The 17,686-nt window shown below is 38.6% G+C and overlaps 1 protein-coding gene across 7 annotated transcripts in view; it reads right to left on the bottom strand.

Annotated features, from left to right (window-relative positions):
* The window catches only part of LOC137244225 (lysosome membrane protein 2), a 913,474-nt gene that overhangs the window by 316,704 nt on the left and 579,084 nt on the right, over positions 1-17,686 (bottom strand). For all 7 annotated transcript variants that reach the window (XM_067772921.1, XM_067772915.1, XM_067772918.1 and 4 more), the window contains one exon: positions 37-306. In XM_067772921.1, coding sequence (XP_067629022.1) covers positions 37-306 — 270 coding nt within the window. The remainder of the gene's footprint in view (positions 1-36; positions 307-17,686) is intronic.

Genomic DNA, 17,686 nt, shown 5'->3' with positions numbered 1-17,686 from the left:
AAAGATATGCATATCTATAAATTTTCAAATACTTACATTCATTAGCAGACCAAAGTGAGTTAAACCAGTACCAATATCCATCGATACAATTCTATCGCGATAACCCCATAAAAATTCTTGTGCTGTGAGTGATTTAAACCCGTCTTCGTGAAGAGCGTTGATCAGACTTGAAGCAACTATTTTTTTTAACATATTCATACTTTCCATTTTGGTAGATGCACTTATTAGCGGCACATTTGGCACGATGAACTTGTCGAGTTCTCTATGACTGGATTTTTCTGGAATAAATACGTACGATCTGTGATCCTTAAAGAAAAAGAAAAAAACTTTATATTTAAATTCAAAGACGACACTTTGCATGACACTGCATTTTATATGACACTAGCAGCTTTGCAAAACCGAACTTTTGCATTAGGTGTATAATTAAGAAGTCCGAAAGTCTAAGCTCGTGTCAAACCGAACATTACAAACCCATCTATGCACTTGAATGTTTCAAGTTGAAATAGTGGTATAAGGCTGCGCAATAATACATATATGGTTCTGTTTTAAACTCAATTCCGTTCAAAAGAAGCAAAAAGGGTACAGAGAACTTGAGCGGGTAAAAATTCGGTTTAACAGTTGTAGCTATGAAAAAAATATTTATGCCAAATTACGTTCGGATTTAGAGATTTTGGTTCGACTTGTGGCAATAAAAGTTTTCGGAAGAAGAAACAAATAAGGTGCGGGTCACGCCCCCACCACTGAGGAAGAATATAAGTCAAATGTAGTTAAATAAAGAAGAAGTATTGCTAACTTTGTTAAGGTTAGGCCCTTAAGAAAAGTGAGCTTGGTATTTAACCGATTTTGATTGTCTTCCCTCAGTATATATACATAATTTGGCAAGGATAGTGGCTCTGCCAAATTTCAATAAAATATCTTTAACGCATTTTTATTTACGGCTTGTTAAACTTCCAAATTTTCTTCTTCTAAATGTGGGTGGCGCCACTCTCATATTACAAATCTTTTTTATACTCAGCGTGCTTTGGACACAGAGTATATTAAACTGATTGGATAACGGTTGGTTGTACAGGTATAAAGGAATCGAGATAGATATAGACTTCCATATATCAAAATCTTCAGTGTGGAAAAAAATAATTTGATTGAGCCATGTCCGTCCGTCCGTCCGTCCGTCCGTCTGCCCGTTAACACGATAACTTGGGTAAATGTTGAGATATCTTCACCAAATTTGGTATACTAGCTTATCGGGACCCAGAATAGATTGGTATTGGAAATGAGCGAAATCGGATGATAACCACGCCCCCTTTTTATATATATAACATAAAAACCTGATTATATAGTAAATAATACACCTACAATGTTGACATTTAACATGTGGACTGATATTGAGACTCTTGATAAAAATTTGAAAAAAAAAATAAATTTTACAAATATTATTAATCATAAATCAAAAATCGTTAAACCTATCGTAACAAAATTCGGCAAATAGGTACCCTTTACTATAAGGAATGCTTTGAAGAAAAATTAGAAATAGTAAGGACCACGCCCACTTTTATATAAAAGATTTCGTGGACGAATAAAATAAGCTATATCTTTGCAAAAAAGAGCTTTATATCAATGGTAATTCATTTCCCAAGTGAATTTATAACAGTAAATAGGAAAGACTTCAAATTTTAGAAAATTGGCGTGGCACCGCCCCTTTTATGACTAAGCAATTTTCTATGTTTCGGGAGCCATTACTCGAAGAAATTCTAACGGATCGTATTAAAATTGGCTACAAAAATTTTCCCTATAGCAGGAAATATTTCTGGAGAAAATGGACGAGATCGTTTAAAGACCACGCCCACTTTTATATAAAAGATTTTTAAAAGAGTCGTAGACGAAAATGATAAGCTATATCTTAGCGAAAAAGAGCTTTGTATAAATAGAATTTTACTTCCTAAATTGAATTATAACATAAAATTGGAAAACACTAAAATTTTTGAAAATGGGTGTGGCACCGCCCCTTTCATCACTAAGAAATTGTCTATGTTTCGGGAGCCATAATTCGTAGAAAAATTAACATATCGTAGTGAAATTGTGTACACATATTTTCCTTATAACAGAAAATATTTCTAGTAAAAATGGACGGGATCGGTTAAAGACCAGGGGCACTTAGATATAAAACAAGTTTAAAAGGGTCGTAGACTAGAATAATAAGCTACAACTTAGCAAAAAATTGTTTTGAATCAATGATATTTCACTTATCAAGTTTTATTGTACGAGGAAATTCAGAAATTTTTTTTTAAACGGGCGGTGCCAAGCGTTATGTAGAAAAGTAATTTATCTGAAATGAAATGTACAATTGAAGCTTACGCTGAGTATATAATGTTCGGTTACACCCAAACTTAGACACCTTTACTTGTTAAATTTATGTGTTGCGTTATAAAAACAATCCACCTACCAAATTTCATTAGCTTAGCGGTATTGGTTTTTGATTTATCGAAAAAGTGAGCGTGGTTATACCAAACTATTCTCGGTCCAGATAAGCCCGTATACCGAATTTGGTGAAGATGTCTCAATATTTGCCCAATTTATCGTGTTAACGGACGGAGAGATGGACGGACATGGCTCAATCGAATTTTTTTCGATTACTTAATTGTCGCTTAACCGTTTAAAAGCTTATGGCCGTCCAACAAGGCGCGCCACTCGCTCCTTCTCTCTGCCAACCGGCGCCAATTAGTCACACTAAGGGAGTTTAAATCATTTTCCACCTGGTGCTTCCAACGGAGTGGGAGCCGCCCTCTACCTCTGCTTCCATGGGCGGGTTCCGATAGCCGGATGGCCGGAGCGTCATCTTTCAATCGCATAACGTGGCCTAGCCAGCGCAGCCGCTGCGTTTTAATTCGCTGGTCTATGTTGATGTCTGCGTATAGCTCGTACAGGTCATCGTTAAATCTTCTTCGGTACTCGCCATCACCAACGCGTAGAAGTCCACAAATCTTTCGAAGAACTTTTCCCTCGAACACTCCCAGAACCGTTGAATCTCCCATGGTTCATGGTTCTGCACCATGTAGCAGGACGGGAATGATAAGTGACTTGTAGAGTATGATTTTCGTTTGCCGAGAGAGGACTTTACTTTTCAATTGCCTACCTAGTCCAAAGTAGCGTTTATTGACAAGGATGATTCTTCGCTGGATTTCAGAGCTGATGTTGTTGTTAGTGTTAATGCTGGTTTCCAAATAAACGAAGTCTTTTATTATTTCGAAATTATGGCTGCCAACAGTAGTGTTGCGTATTGTTACCTCTTCGTGATCGAGTTTTGCCTTTTGCGCCTAATACTTGCAGCGGGTTGTTAGAACGGCAAGAAATGCTTCGCTACTGTGATGGGGTGGTTTTTTTCAATTGAAATTAATACTCGCGAGAATACTTTGATTCTTAACAATGTATAACTTTATTATTACAAATTAATATTCTCAAAAGTATTGGCAATTATTAGTGAAACAATATCGATAGCGAGCGGTACAAAATAGACTGTGTAGATGTATAAAGAGAATTGTAATAACAAAACAGAATAGAGACAGTGCAAATGTCAGAACATGCAGGCTGGACATGATTGTGCATTAACCCCTGTAATACTAGGTTTCACAATAAGTTTAATGTTTGCAAATTCGAACTCAACATACCGCCGCTCTTGAACTATCTAATTATGTAAAATACGTTGAACTTTAAATTACATTTGATTTTTTGTTTGTCTGAAAACATGAAGAATATTAGAAAATAAAATGTAACAATTGATTTCTTATGTTTATCAAATAGCAAAGAAAATTAACAGAGTTAAATCATTATATTAATGAATACGAAAAAAACTTAACATAAGTAAATTATTAGGTTACATATTCGACTGTTTGCAAAAATTATTGAAAGTAAACAATCTTAACATGGTTGAAAAATCTGTATTTACGAGTCTTCGTTCTCGCAAAATAAATCTCCTTTCGTAGGTAGAAGGCATATTTTTGCTGTTGGCCGTTTGTATTCGCCATTGGAAGTTTTCACTGTGACGACCCGTATGCGACCGTCAGCTCCCGGATGACATCGAACTACCTCGCCAGTGTCCACTTTGTAGGAGATGATATTAACTGACCGTAGCTGGAGATTTACCCGGAACCCTTGACCCTCGGGTTCCGGGATACCCTTAAGTGGCCCGGCGTTAGAGCTTCGAGGTCGAGTGCACTCGTAAAAACATCGCACAATGGACGAGAGTTGACGCAGGCTTCCACTTCTGTCAATAATGTACTAAACTCCTCGTATGATCAGTGATTTTCACCTAGGACGCATTTTAAGTGATACTTGATGCGTTTTATACCATTTTCCCAGTATCCGCCCATATGCGGTGCGATCGGCTGGTTGAAACGCAACTCTATATTGGAATCGGCGAAAAATGACTTAAGCGTATCATCTGCCGTACACTTATCGTGCATGATACGAAGCTCCTTTTCAGCTCCGACGAAATTCGTTCCATTATCGGAAAACATGGTTTCACAATACCCTCTTCGGTTGTTGAAACGCTTGAACGCGTTTAGAAATGCAGGTGTAGACAAATCTCCTACGAATTCCAGGTGCATCGTCTGAGTCCGTTACGTGGGCTACGACCTTGGTGCGTACACCCATATCAGTTGTATGCTGCTTCGAAAAATTAGGACCGCTCCACTAAAGCTCATGACACAGTAGATCGGACGGAAAATACCCCTGGACGGGTAGTCAGCTGGATTCAACTCAGACCTTACTTGATGCTAACAATGTGGATGCAAGATCTCTTGGACGTCGGCAACGCGGTTTGCGATGAAAGTCACCCATCTACTAGGGTGCGCTTGTAACCAGGCTAACGTGATGCTTGAATCCTTCCAAGCATACAGCGGATAGCGGATATCGCACAAACTGTTTAAAACGCTTCGTACTAATTTTGCAGCTAAATGCACCGCACAAATTTCTAGACGCGGTAAAGTGGTTGATTTAAGCGGTGCCACTTTAGTCTTCACTGAGATGAGACGAACAGTAACCGTGCCGTTGGGTTGAAATGTGCGGGCGTAGACAACGGCAGCATAAGCGCGCTCAGAAGCGTCGGCAGAGACGTGCAGTTCAGTGAGTGATCCAATTGCTCTATAGCCAAGCCAGCGATCTATTTTCACTTCTTTTAGTTTCTGCAGCTGAAAACGATGATTGAGCCACGACCTTACAATTAAATCTGGTATCAAATCTTCCCACCCAACCGCGGAACGCCAAACGTCTTGGAACCACATTTTGGAGTTGATTGTTGCTGGAGCGAGCAGACCTAGAGGATCAAAGAGAGTACTGGCATCGCACAGAAATGATCTCTTGGTTAGGCGTGATGGTTCTTCCTTTAAATCGACTGCAAACGTAAAATGATAACCCGCTGTATCCCACATTAGGCCCAACGCATGAACATCCTTACCGTCGACTACGTAATGCGATACGATTCTAGAGGCTTCAGCGATAGTTGCGTTCAGCTCCTTACAATTCGTCGCCCATTTTCGAAGTTCGAAACCGCCTTCCTCTATAATATCCGATACGTTCCTTTGAAGGGATTGCAGTTGAGCTTTACATGATGCACCGGTGAGTAGATCATCCATGTAAAAGTCGTTTAAATTCGTTGATACGGCTTTTTCGCATTTGTAAGACGAGCTTTGGCAGTTTGCTGCAATGCCTTGACGGCTAAATGGGACGCGGCTGCCACACCATATTTGACGCGAAGCATGCGGTAATCTTGAATCGGCGATAATGGATGAGGCCTCCTTACGATTCGTTGCAAGTCGACGTTTTTTGAGGTTACGCACACTTGCCGGTACATCTTGGCGATATCCGCAGTTACTGCGAAGAGGTGCGTTCGAAAACGGAGCAACACGGCATATACGTCGTCTTGCAACTGCGGTCCAACAAACAGCGCGTCGTTAAGCGAATTGCCAGAAGTCGTTTCAGCGCGTTAAAAACAACACGCAGTTTCGTCGTGACTCCTTAACATCCTGGATGATAATACACGGCATTGTTCGTCGGTTGAGGTATTGCTTCCATGTGACCCATCTCCAAGAGCTCTTACATGTACTCGTTGTAACGCGATCTCAACTCGTTGTCATTCTCCATTCTTCGTTCAATGCGCAGCAGGCTGCGAACAGCGGAAAAATTACGTGGTTCGCCCAAAGGAACATCAACCTTCAGCGGTAACTCCACTAGAAAGCGCCGTCGGACGACCTCTTAGGAGTAGAGGCGAAGTGATCTTCGCAGAAGAACTATTCGTTTGTGAGATGAGCCTTGCGGGTAAATTCTTCTAGTTCCCATAATCTATTTAGCGCGCGATCGAGTTGCACATCGCAGTGTAATACCTGTAAGTTAAGTGTTGGAGAAGACAACATATCAACGCTTCCGCACAAAGTCCAGCCAAATACCATTTTTTGCGCCATGGGAGAGCCGGGTGGACCTTCGTGTGGAGGAGATTAGGCGACTCATGACATCCATACCAACTAAAATATCAACGCGACCAGGTTTGTTGAAACACGGATCAGCTAGAAACAAGCCGCGAATATGAGGCTTTTCAGGAGTATCTAGCATCTGCGACGGCAAGTCCGACGTTATTTTTGGCAGAATTAAAGCATCAACCGTGAAACGTTCATTGGAAAAATTCGAATAAAGTAAGAGTGATGTCTCACCCTTACATCGACCTCCTCGTGATGAACTTCCTCGTGATGATTTTTGGCAGAATTAAAGCATCAACCGTGAAACGTTCATTGGAAAAATTCGAAAAAAGTAAGAGTGATGTCTCACCCTTACATCGATCTCCTCATGACGAATCGATTTCAGTTACGAAAACGGATGATGATGTACGAGGCAAGCCCAAGCGTTGCACGCACACATCAGTAACGAACGTAGCGTGGGAACCGGAATCGAAAGTATACGAGCCGCTTGCCACCTATCGGAACAATCGCGAACCCTTACCAAAGCGGTTGATAATAAAACAGTTTTTTGCGGTACGTGTAGTGGAAGGGTTTCGGAATTCAGACATGATGAGATGCATGCAGCGGCGGCTGACTGGTTGACCGAAGAAGCGGTTGTTTGATTGGTGACAGATGCGGTAGTCGGAGCGGTAAGGTATGCTTCGGGACGTGCGTAGTGGCAGAGCTGGCGGTTGAGAATGAGATCCCATGTAGCAGAGTATAATGACGTTGATGACAGATACGGCACGCGGATGAGCTGTTGCAACGCTCCCTAAAACGACCTGAACTCAAGCAATTTAGGCAAACCTTGGCTTCTTATATAAATTTGGACTTCGCTGTTGTATCAAGGTTCCGAAATTTGTCACAACGGTATATCCTATGCGCTGCATTGCAGTACGCGCATCGCGTCTTGCTCTGATCAGGAACAGCGTGAAACACCTTCGTTGACTTTCGTGCAGATTTGGTCGCCTTTACTTTGCTTTACAATGGTCGAGACGCAGGGATAGCCAGCATTGACAGTGAACGAAAGGGAACTTCTAAAAACGTTGATAGCTCCTCGAAGGTAGGTGGCTCGTCACTAACTAAAGATAGTTCCCATTGTTTTCTGGTCTCAAATGCAGGCCTCTTTACCAGTTAATTCACCAACCAATCGTCCCAGAGGTCGACGGAGCGACCCAGTGCCTTGAGCTCCCGAATGTGTTGTTGGAAATTATCGTTAACAATCTTGATGGCTGCGGCGCTGTCATTTGTAGCCTTGGGAATATCATCAATGGCCGTGAGATGCGCTTCCACGATAAATCTCATGGCCTTGTAGCGCGCTGTGAGTAGACCCCAAGCCTCCTATTAATTTGCATCGCAAATCTTGAAGCCGTTCATTATATTTAATGCGTCTCCTTTCAAACAACTACGTAGATATTGAAGCTTTTGTCCGTCTGACAAAGCAGCATTACCATCAACCAGTGAGCAAAAGGAATCATAGAAAATGATCCACTCTGTGGAATCACCCGTGAATGTAGGTAAATCCATTACATCCGGTAATCGTATTACTGGAGACACAGACGCGGTAGTGGCAGCGACACGAGATGCCGTTTCCGCTCTAACCCTTTCTACACGTTTGAAATTGGCCAAGGCTGTGGCATACCAAGTTTCACACTGCTCTCGAACACTTTCTTCTACTGCAGCATTGTCAGCTCCACACGAATTTTCGACGGCGTCATGGGCTGTATTGAAACGCATCCATTGCTCATTTAAAAGTTGCATATAACTGTTGACATTATCCAAGTCCATAACAAATGCCTCGTCTATGCTTTCCGTCATCTATCTTTTGATTGAGTAAAGGGCAAAATCGCGAGTTTTTACAAATGTAGACATATTTATATTTTATAGTTGCAGAATCTACTGTTGGTTGTAGGTTAATTTGCCTTTGAAGTTTTGCAGAGGGTAAATAATATGAAAAATGTACGAATGGTGGAAAGGCGATGAGAAAAAATGTAGGCGATTTGCAGCGGACAAATTAAGTAAATGAGAATTGTAATTCCCAATGCAATGCGGAATTGAATATTCGTATATTTAAATACTTAAATGTATTATGTATAATAAGATTTTCAGCTAAACATGATGAATTTATTAGCAGGTTATACTTGCGGACGATTCGATTAATCTGGATCGTAAGGACCAAAAAATTTTGCGGATTATTACCTCTTCGTGATTGAGTTTTACCTTTTGCGGCTAATATTTGCAGCGGGTTGTTAGAACACAAGAAATGTTTCTGCTACCGTGATGTGGTGTAATATTACCAAAATACGCTTTACTCACAATGCATTCTTATGCATATAACAGAATACGCTTTTACACATAATGCAGTCTTATGCATATACAAATGCATATTCTAATCGACCACACACATTCAAGTCATAACGACCATAATAAATTATATCGAACCCGGCATGAGTTTAACATCATACGGACATGCCGACATACAATGCACATATCTGTTTACATTTGTCAACGCTAATTGTCACATTGGCCAACACACTTATCGATCGCTGATATTGTCGGTTTGTCAATGTGACTGCCAAAATATTTTTTTTACATTATTTCTATAATTAGGTCGAAGTAATAATTGCTGACTTTACATGCATGTATTAGGAATGTAGGTACTTTTTAGTGTGTAAGTCTTAGTGTAAACCCGCATTAGTCATGTAAGAATTTTTGTATTAAAGAGAAAGTATATCTAAATGAAAATCAATGATATTCCAGACGCTAGCCACTGCGCGCCCTTCGCTTATTAAATTAAATGGTTTCAATAGTTTTAAACAGTTCATGGTGATCCTGCCAGCCTGATCTTCAATTAGCTTAATATTTGTCCAAAAGCAAAATACGCTAGATCTAGCTGGTCAGAGAGCCTGCCAAGTTTTTTTTCCTTTGCTAAAAAAAAAAAGAATGGCCACCCTGGTCAAAGGATGCAAACTTATACTTTGAGCAAAGAATCGACTAATTCCAAACAACCAATAATAGTAGAGAAAAGCAGGATACACTGAACAAAAATTGAAACGGCAATAAAGGAATATGACTGGCAGCACATTTGAAGGGAAGTAAATGAATAAAAAGAAGTGGCATGTGAATGGCATTACATAAGAATGACATCAATATTCCAGAGCAACCAACTTTAATTGGCAGCAAGCATAAAAGAAGGAGAAGAATATCTTAAGGATGAGCATAACTGGCAGCCTGATTAGCAGATATTAATATAAGTATACTTAACACTAGAATAAATTGGGCGGCCTTATGGAGGCTTAAACATGAGAAAAAACTTTTGTGTTTGCTTAGGAATTTTTTTTAATTAGGACTAGGTTAATTGAAAAAAATTCAAGAAAATTGAAAAGCTACATTGTTAAAATTTAAAGAAAAATATTCTGAAAAAAAGGAATTAATTAAATATTAAAGAAATAATTAAAAATTAAAATTCAAAATTTTAGTTCGTTATTCAAAAAATAATACCTAAACAAACCAGTAAATTGGAATACTTATGTAGTCCTCATACAACTCCTTAAATGTGGGAAAATTTTTTTTTTAGATATGTTTACTGATGTTTTCCAAGATAGAAATGAACAAATGGGAACAAATTTATGAAGCACTATCTGAAGAAAAAATAAAAGCAGAAAAATCGTACAAATGTATAAATAAAAATACCACAATAAAACCAGAAACGATAGTAAAACATTCGTCAATTATTTTAGAATCATTAAATACTCTAGGAAAATTAATACGAGAAGTAGACTCCATATTAACAAGAAATCACCAGGTTGAAGCATATCAAATTTTTTCAAGTGTAAGGGACAAATTGGTATCTTCATTAGCAAGGTATAACTTCGAAATAACAGTACCCACTACAATCGAAGAAAATCTTCAGATTGATTTTAACACTCTTATAACTGAGCCCTCTTTGACCGAAGAAAATAAACCAGTTGTTTTAACAAAGTCCTCACAGACTCAAACCCTGGACACGAAAGAATATAAACCACCAGAATCTACAAATACAAACATAAAAATGGCAAAAAGTGGTAGAATTCAATAAAACCGCTTCATCAGTGCTACCAGAATTTGATGGTAAGCCGGAAAATTTGCACAGTTTCCTTGATGCCCTTGATATCCTCGACCAAATTAAGGATAATCACGAAGCCTTAGCAATAACGATGATAAAAACAAAACTAAAAGGCACAGTAAGAAATTGTATTAGCAATGAAAGTACAATTGCACAAATAAATCTAAAATTAACAACTGCAATAAAAGGCGAATCAGTGGATGTTTTGACAGCAAAACTCCTGAATATCCAACAGCGCTGTAAAACCGCAAACCAATACACTGCGGAGATAGAAAAAATAACTAGGTCATTGGAAGGAGCCTATATCTCGGATGGACTAAATCCAGACTTGGCAACCAGATACGCTACTCAAGCAGCAGCCAAAGCCATTTGCAAGAACTGCTCCAATGATAAAGTGAAAATGATTATGCAAGCGGGAACGTTTACAACAATGAACGACGCGATTTCCAAGTTCACAAGCAGCTGCACGGAAATAACAGGAAGCTCAAACACTATTTTGAATATAAGACATCAAAATCAATACCGGAGTAATTTCCGTGGGGCTTACCGAAATAGTAACTACGGAAGTTATAGAGGCAGAAGGTTCAGACCACAACCAAGGTATAACAATAATACAAGACCAAATAATAATTCCTAAAGGGCCGCAACCCAAAATGGAAATAGAAATTATAGTCAGACCCGTAACGTACGCAACTGTACCCATCAGGAAAACCAGCAGACTCCACTTCAAGAGCAGTAAGCAGAAAAATATGTGTACTAAATTTACAGTTAAATAGCTACATATCCACTAAAACGACTCCAAGTAACTCAGTTTCAAACCTCCTTGTAGATACAGGAGCATATATTTCAGTTATAAGAAAGAATCGAATATATAATCATGCAAAAATAAATACAACACAAATAAAATACTTAAAGGGCATCGGTCAAGGCATAACCAGCACATTAGACACAGTCAAAGCGGACTTAAAAGGTGATGACCTTCTAATTTATCATAAAATTCATGTCGTAGAAGACGACTTCCCAATACAATGCGATGAAAAGAAATATAATTGCATTCTAGATCATGGCAAAACAGAGGATAAATTAATCCTAAGACCATACGATTTTCCCCAAACAATAACAATGCATCTGACAAATTGTCTGTCCGTTAATGCAATTACAATCCCTGCTAGATCTGAAGTCTTTAGACAAGTTACAGTAAACACTGATAGTAAAAACATCTTCATACCCCATCAACAATTATCTGAAGGCAAAAATATAGCTGCAAAAACATGAGAAGTGACATAAAGAAATACGTAAACAACTGCAGCCATTGTATAACTAATAAAGTTAATAAGCACATAAAGCAACCAATGAAAATAACGGAGACACCTCCGCAGGCTTTTGACATTGTACAAATCGATACCGTCGGACCACGATAAATGGATCCATTATATGCGATCTAACCAAATAATTGGTAGCAATCCCAGTCCCGAACAAACATGCGATAACAGTTGCTAAAGCTGTATTCGAGCATTTCATTTTGACTTATGGTTGCATGAAAACAATCATAACAGACATGGGAACCGAATACAAAAATAGCTTATTCGAAGAACTGTGCAAACTGCTAAAAATTGAGCATAAAACCTCAACACCGTACCATCATCAAACTTTCGGCATTGTAGAACGTTTAATGAATATGTACGTTCCTACATATCCAGTGACAAAGATTATTGGGATGAATACCTCAGGTACTTCGCGTACTTTTACAATACGACGCCATCGACTGTACATGGGTATTGTCCTTTCGAGCTTATTTTCGCGAAAAACCCCCCGACCAACGAATTTCTAGAAGAAAATAAAATAAGCTCAGTGTATAACCACGAGGCATACGATAAAGACATAAAATACAGAGTACAAATATCCCAGCAACGAGCTAGGAATTTAGTCCAAGAGACTAAAGAAAAACAAAAAACAAACTATGATAGAAGTAGCTACAGTAAGGAAATAGGTATAAGTGACCTAGTGTTAGTTAGAGAAGAGGCCGGCCATAAGTTAGATAATAAATATAAATGACAGTATAAGGTAAAGAATATTGATAAAATCAACAACTTCACATTAATACCACATAGGATAGGAAATAGTGATAGGACCAATAAAGATAAGGAAATAATAGTCCATAAGAATAGGCTTATACCAATATAAAACATCTGGTAGGTGATTGAATTCTACAAGTCCTCTTAGAAGAGGAGAAAAGCTGAAGTAATTAAAACGCAACACTTCAATACGGAATGTATTGTGAAAGCGGAGGGCTCTGTTAGGGACATTGAAAGTTATCTGACCCAGAAGTTCAGAACAATCAATATAGCACCAGATATTATATCAAAAATAAACATTAAGCCTTGAACAGAACGCCTGACTTCAAGTGGCAAGACATTAAAAGCATGCATCTCGCCTTGTAGGGTGGCATGAGATTATCAAAGCATGAATTTCCGCTGAACTCGTTCAATTCTTAAAGAGTGTGAAGAGTATATCGTACTCCAAATGACTGAGGCATATTCCAACTTTGAACGTACTAAGGAATTATTCAAAAATCTTTCTGGTATACGGGTCTTTGAAATCCTTCGCATATCGTCGTAAGAAAGCTAAGTTGGCATAAGCTTTTGGTATAAGAAAGTTAACATGATTAGCAAAGGTAAAAGACGAATCAAAAATTACGCCAAGGTCACGAAATTCATCAACTGAGGCAAGCGTTACGTTTGAGATCGAATACACGGACGAAATGATATTCATTGACTTAGTAAACGTTATGTGACAGCATTTACTAATGTTGAGTCGCAGGTTATTTTGTGAAGCCCAATATTTGATAGCATTCAGATCTTCCTGCAGACGCAAAACATCAGAAATACTGGTGATCCTATGGAAGAGTTTTAAATCGTTTGCATTAAGTAAATAATTAGAATATTTTAGGTAAGAGCCAACATCATTAATAAAAATTATGAATAAAATAGGACCAAGGATGCTACCTTGTGGTACAGCTGCTAAAAATTTGTAGGACTTAGTTTTCTCGCTTTCAACAAAATATATCCTATTTTCTAGGTAAGACTTCAGCCACAACAGAAAACTTGATTGAAAGCCCATGTTTTCAAGTTTCCACAAAAGTAGTTTATGCGAAACTGTGTCAAAATCCTTGGAAAAATCTGTATATATGGTGTCAACTTGACATCCATCCTTGAACGCTGAGACACAAAACTGGGAAAAAAACCGCTAAATTTGTGACAGTCGAACGCCCTGCAATAAAACCATGCTGACATGGATCGATTATTTTATTGATAGCGAATGATAACTTGTCCTTAACTACCTTTTCAAAAAGTTTGGAACAGGTCGACAATTTAGATATTGGCCTATAATTCTTCACATCATTATTATTGTCTGATTTGAAGATTGGGGTGATGGACGCCAGCTTCCAGCAATCAATACAAAGTCGGGTCGAAAGCGAAGTAATGAAAATATGGTGCAATGGAACACAAAGAAAACTACTACACTTATTAAATAAAGAACAGGACAAACCATCTATATCATTTTTCAGTGAGGATTGTAAGGAGGAGATACCCTCAATAATGTCCATTTCAGATACAGACAGGGACCCAAAGTTTAAATGCTTTGGTGTATCAAAGGAATACCTGTTGTCATCCGCATCAACAACAAATGTAGATTTGGAAAAATCAGCAAAAAGGTTTACTGTAACAGCCAGGCTCTCTGAACTGGTATCGTTAAATTTCACACAGGTTGGGATATTGGTACAACCTTTCTTAGACCGAACATAGTTCCAAAAAGATTTAGGATTTGCTTTTAACTCATCCTCAAATCGGGAAATGTATTTACTGTATAAGAACTTATCCAGAACATTGAACTGAGTCATATAATAGGTATACTGATCTTTAAAAGAAATGTCAGGAGTCGCTTTATATAATTTATGGTATTTATTTCTTTGATTTTTCAGTTTTTTTAACTTAGTAATGTACCAGGGTATCATGTGAAATTTAACCGCAAGTAAAGCGAGATTCGTACTGAAGATGTCTGACAACACAAGCAAGAAGGCATAGAAGTATTCAGCAGGGTTTCTAAATAAATAAATTTAAGGCGCGATAACCTCCGAAGAGATCTAAGGCCGAGCTTCTCTTCCAATTTGCGTCGTGCTCCTCTTGATTTTCCCTACAAATTGGCCGGACGGGACCTACATGTTTTATGCCGACTCCGAACGGCATCTGCAAGGCAGACGAGTTTTCACTGAGAGCTTTTCATGGCAGAAATACACCCGGAGCGCTTGCCAAACACTGCCGAGGGGCGACCCCGCTTAGAAAAATTTTCTTCTAATTGAAAAACTTTATTTCTAAAATTTTGATGTTGCTTTGCACGGGAGTTGAACCCAGGGCATACGGTGTGATAGGCGGAGCACGCTACCATCACACCACGGTGGCCGCCGCAGGGTTTTTAGCAAAGAAAATAGAGTTCCAATCAGTTTCAAATATGAGTGAGTTAAGAGTATCTTAATTTGCATCCTTGAAATTATAGGAGCTTACAGTATTATTAATGTTGTTATTCGGCACCACGTCGAAGAATTCTATAGATAACGATAATGGTACATGATGTATGTCAGACTTATAAATAGGTAACGTACATTCGGTCAAGTGAGTAATTAGATTCTCATCAACAAAAACAAGGTCCAGGATATTATTTAACTGGTTAACGAAGTGGTTAATCTGAATTAAGTTAGCTCCAAAAAGGGTGTCAAAGGAATTGATCTCATGAGGATGATTGATATTAGTAGCCGCTAGGACGTTACCATTAATACATTTGGACCATACAACCTTACTTAGATTGAAATCACCCAAAACGCAGAAATGACTATCAACATTGTTTTCGTAGAGGTCAAATATGTTATTGACATGAGCACAGTACAGCGAATCAGCGCTGCAAGGCGGAGTGTAAGAGACACAAATAAATAACTTGCCAGACGACCCCGTAATACAAACACAGAGCTGATCCAAAAGAGAGTCACTATTAGAGAGCAGAAAAAGAGAAGAGAGAAGGGGACGCCTTACAGCAATTAATACTCCACCACCTCTAAGACGTCCCGTTTTGATGAGATCTCTATCCTTACGATAGGTGTGGAACAACCTTTGATCAAAAAATTCTGAGTCTGAAAAATCTTCATTGAGCCAAGTCTCGACAATAACGTAGAAATCATAATCACAACATGAAGTGGCTAAAAATACTTCTTTAGACTTCGTTCTCAATCCCGATATATTTTGATAATAAATGGTTATACTTTTATTAACTTTGCGATTATCACACTTAGCTAAGGCTTGGCAGTTGAGCCCTTTGCGTTTTGAAAAAAACGAAAAGGTTTAATTTTGACATCTGATGGCCATAACGAGGAGTCCAGCAGCTTATTATATATTGAAGCCGAGACTCCAAGTTTGAAAATACATCTAGATAACAATTTGGGATCAGCGTCTTTCTTAACCAATTTGAAACAATAAATTAATGAGGGTGAAATGTTTGCATTTTTCGAGACGTAGTCAACAATATCACTTGCGTTTACGGTTGGTTTAAATGACGACAAAGACAACCATTTCAGACGAACAGCTAAATTAAGGTTAGCATTAGAGTTACTACCTACCACAATAGTGGGCGATTTGCTAAGAATATTTTTATTATTGTCGCCAGATTTTGTAGCGACTGATATCTGATGGCCAGACACAATTGAGTTACTTCCTACCATAATAGTAGGCGATTTACTACGAATATTTTTATTATTGTCACTAGATTTTGTAGCGACTGATACCTGATGGCCAGAATGTGCAATATCGGAATACATAGGTATGTTAGTAACAGGTGTAGCAGAATTGTTGCTAGCTATACTAGCTGATTCAGCAGCAGCATTCCCAGACGTCGGCAGCAGGCTCGGCTCCGCGTTCGGAACGTTAATGGAATTCGTTTTTCTTGAAAAAAGTGATTTCGATGCATCATTCAAGGACCAATGGTAACCTTGCCGTGCGCGGACGTGTTCTTGATCGCTCTTCGAATTGTTATTCTTTTTACTTTGTAAACAAGTTTTATCATTTATAAATATTTATTCATATAATAGAAAACAGTTTATAAGTTTAATTTGGTATTAAATATTTACACAGTGCAATATACATAGTGGCTTTTTGTGCAATTTAAACATTCAGTCTGTGTGTTCATATATCATAGATTTTCACAAAAATTTGTGTAACTGCATACCTTTTTGTTGGTAGCTGCTATTAGCAAGTCATTGTATGCCCTTTTTGCTTTGTGTTGTGTTCGCTGCTAGCTATACGCTGTCTTGCGATTTGCATCCAGTGCTCCAAAATAACTCTCGCCCATAATTTTTGAACAGCTGTTCAATTTATCCTATATTCATAGTTTCTTTTGCCTATTTTTCTTTTGGGTTTGTTTAACTTTGCAATTAATTTGGATTGCTGTGTCAAGAAGTGCACCAGTCAAAAGAAAATTTCCCGTGGTAATACTTATGTTTGTTGTTGGCTCTGTGATAATATGGCTCATGTTATCTGTGCCGGTTTCTCTCACATAGGTGGTCGGGTGGTTGACCTAATATCCAGCAAAATTGGATTGAACTGGACATGTTATGATTGTCGTTCCGTAGAAAATGACATCAGAAAGAGTTCAACAACATTTTTATTGGGTTTCGTGACCTTAACGAAAGATTCAAAACGATGGAGGCTCACTTTAAAAAATTGAAAGTGATATCTGAATCCCCAAAACGTAAGAAATGTATGCCCAACAATAACTCCAACTTGTCTTCGAGTCAGGGGCAAAGCTGTCCTCCTACGAATGTCCCTTCAACCGCGTTGACTGATACGAACAGGCTTACCAAAGACGTTATGAACAATGCAGCTCAGGAATCTCCACAAGAATCTCCACAAGGTTGTGTCGAGACTTCCAGTGAGACGATCTCTGGCAAATTAAACGATGCACGAACTAATAGTGGTACTTTTGCGGCTGTTTGTTCTACGTCACCAATGTTGATTTCGCTGGACTCCCCAATTCATCCTACACCTCCACCGGTATC

Source organism: Eurosta solidaginis, chromosome 3 (assembly GCF_040869045.1).
Source record: "Eurosta solidaginis isolate ZX-2024a chromosome 3, ASM4086904v1, whole genome shotgun sequence".
Taxonomy (NCBI): domain Eukaryota; kingdom Metazoa; phylum Arthropoda; class Insecta; order Diptera; family Tephritidae; genus Eurosta; species Eurosta solidaginis.
This window is presented reverse-complemented; position numbering and strand designations above follow the sequence as displayed.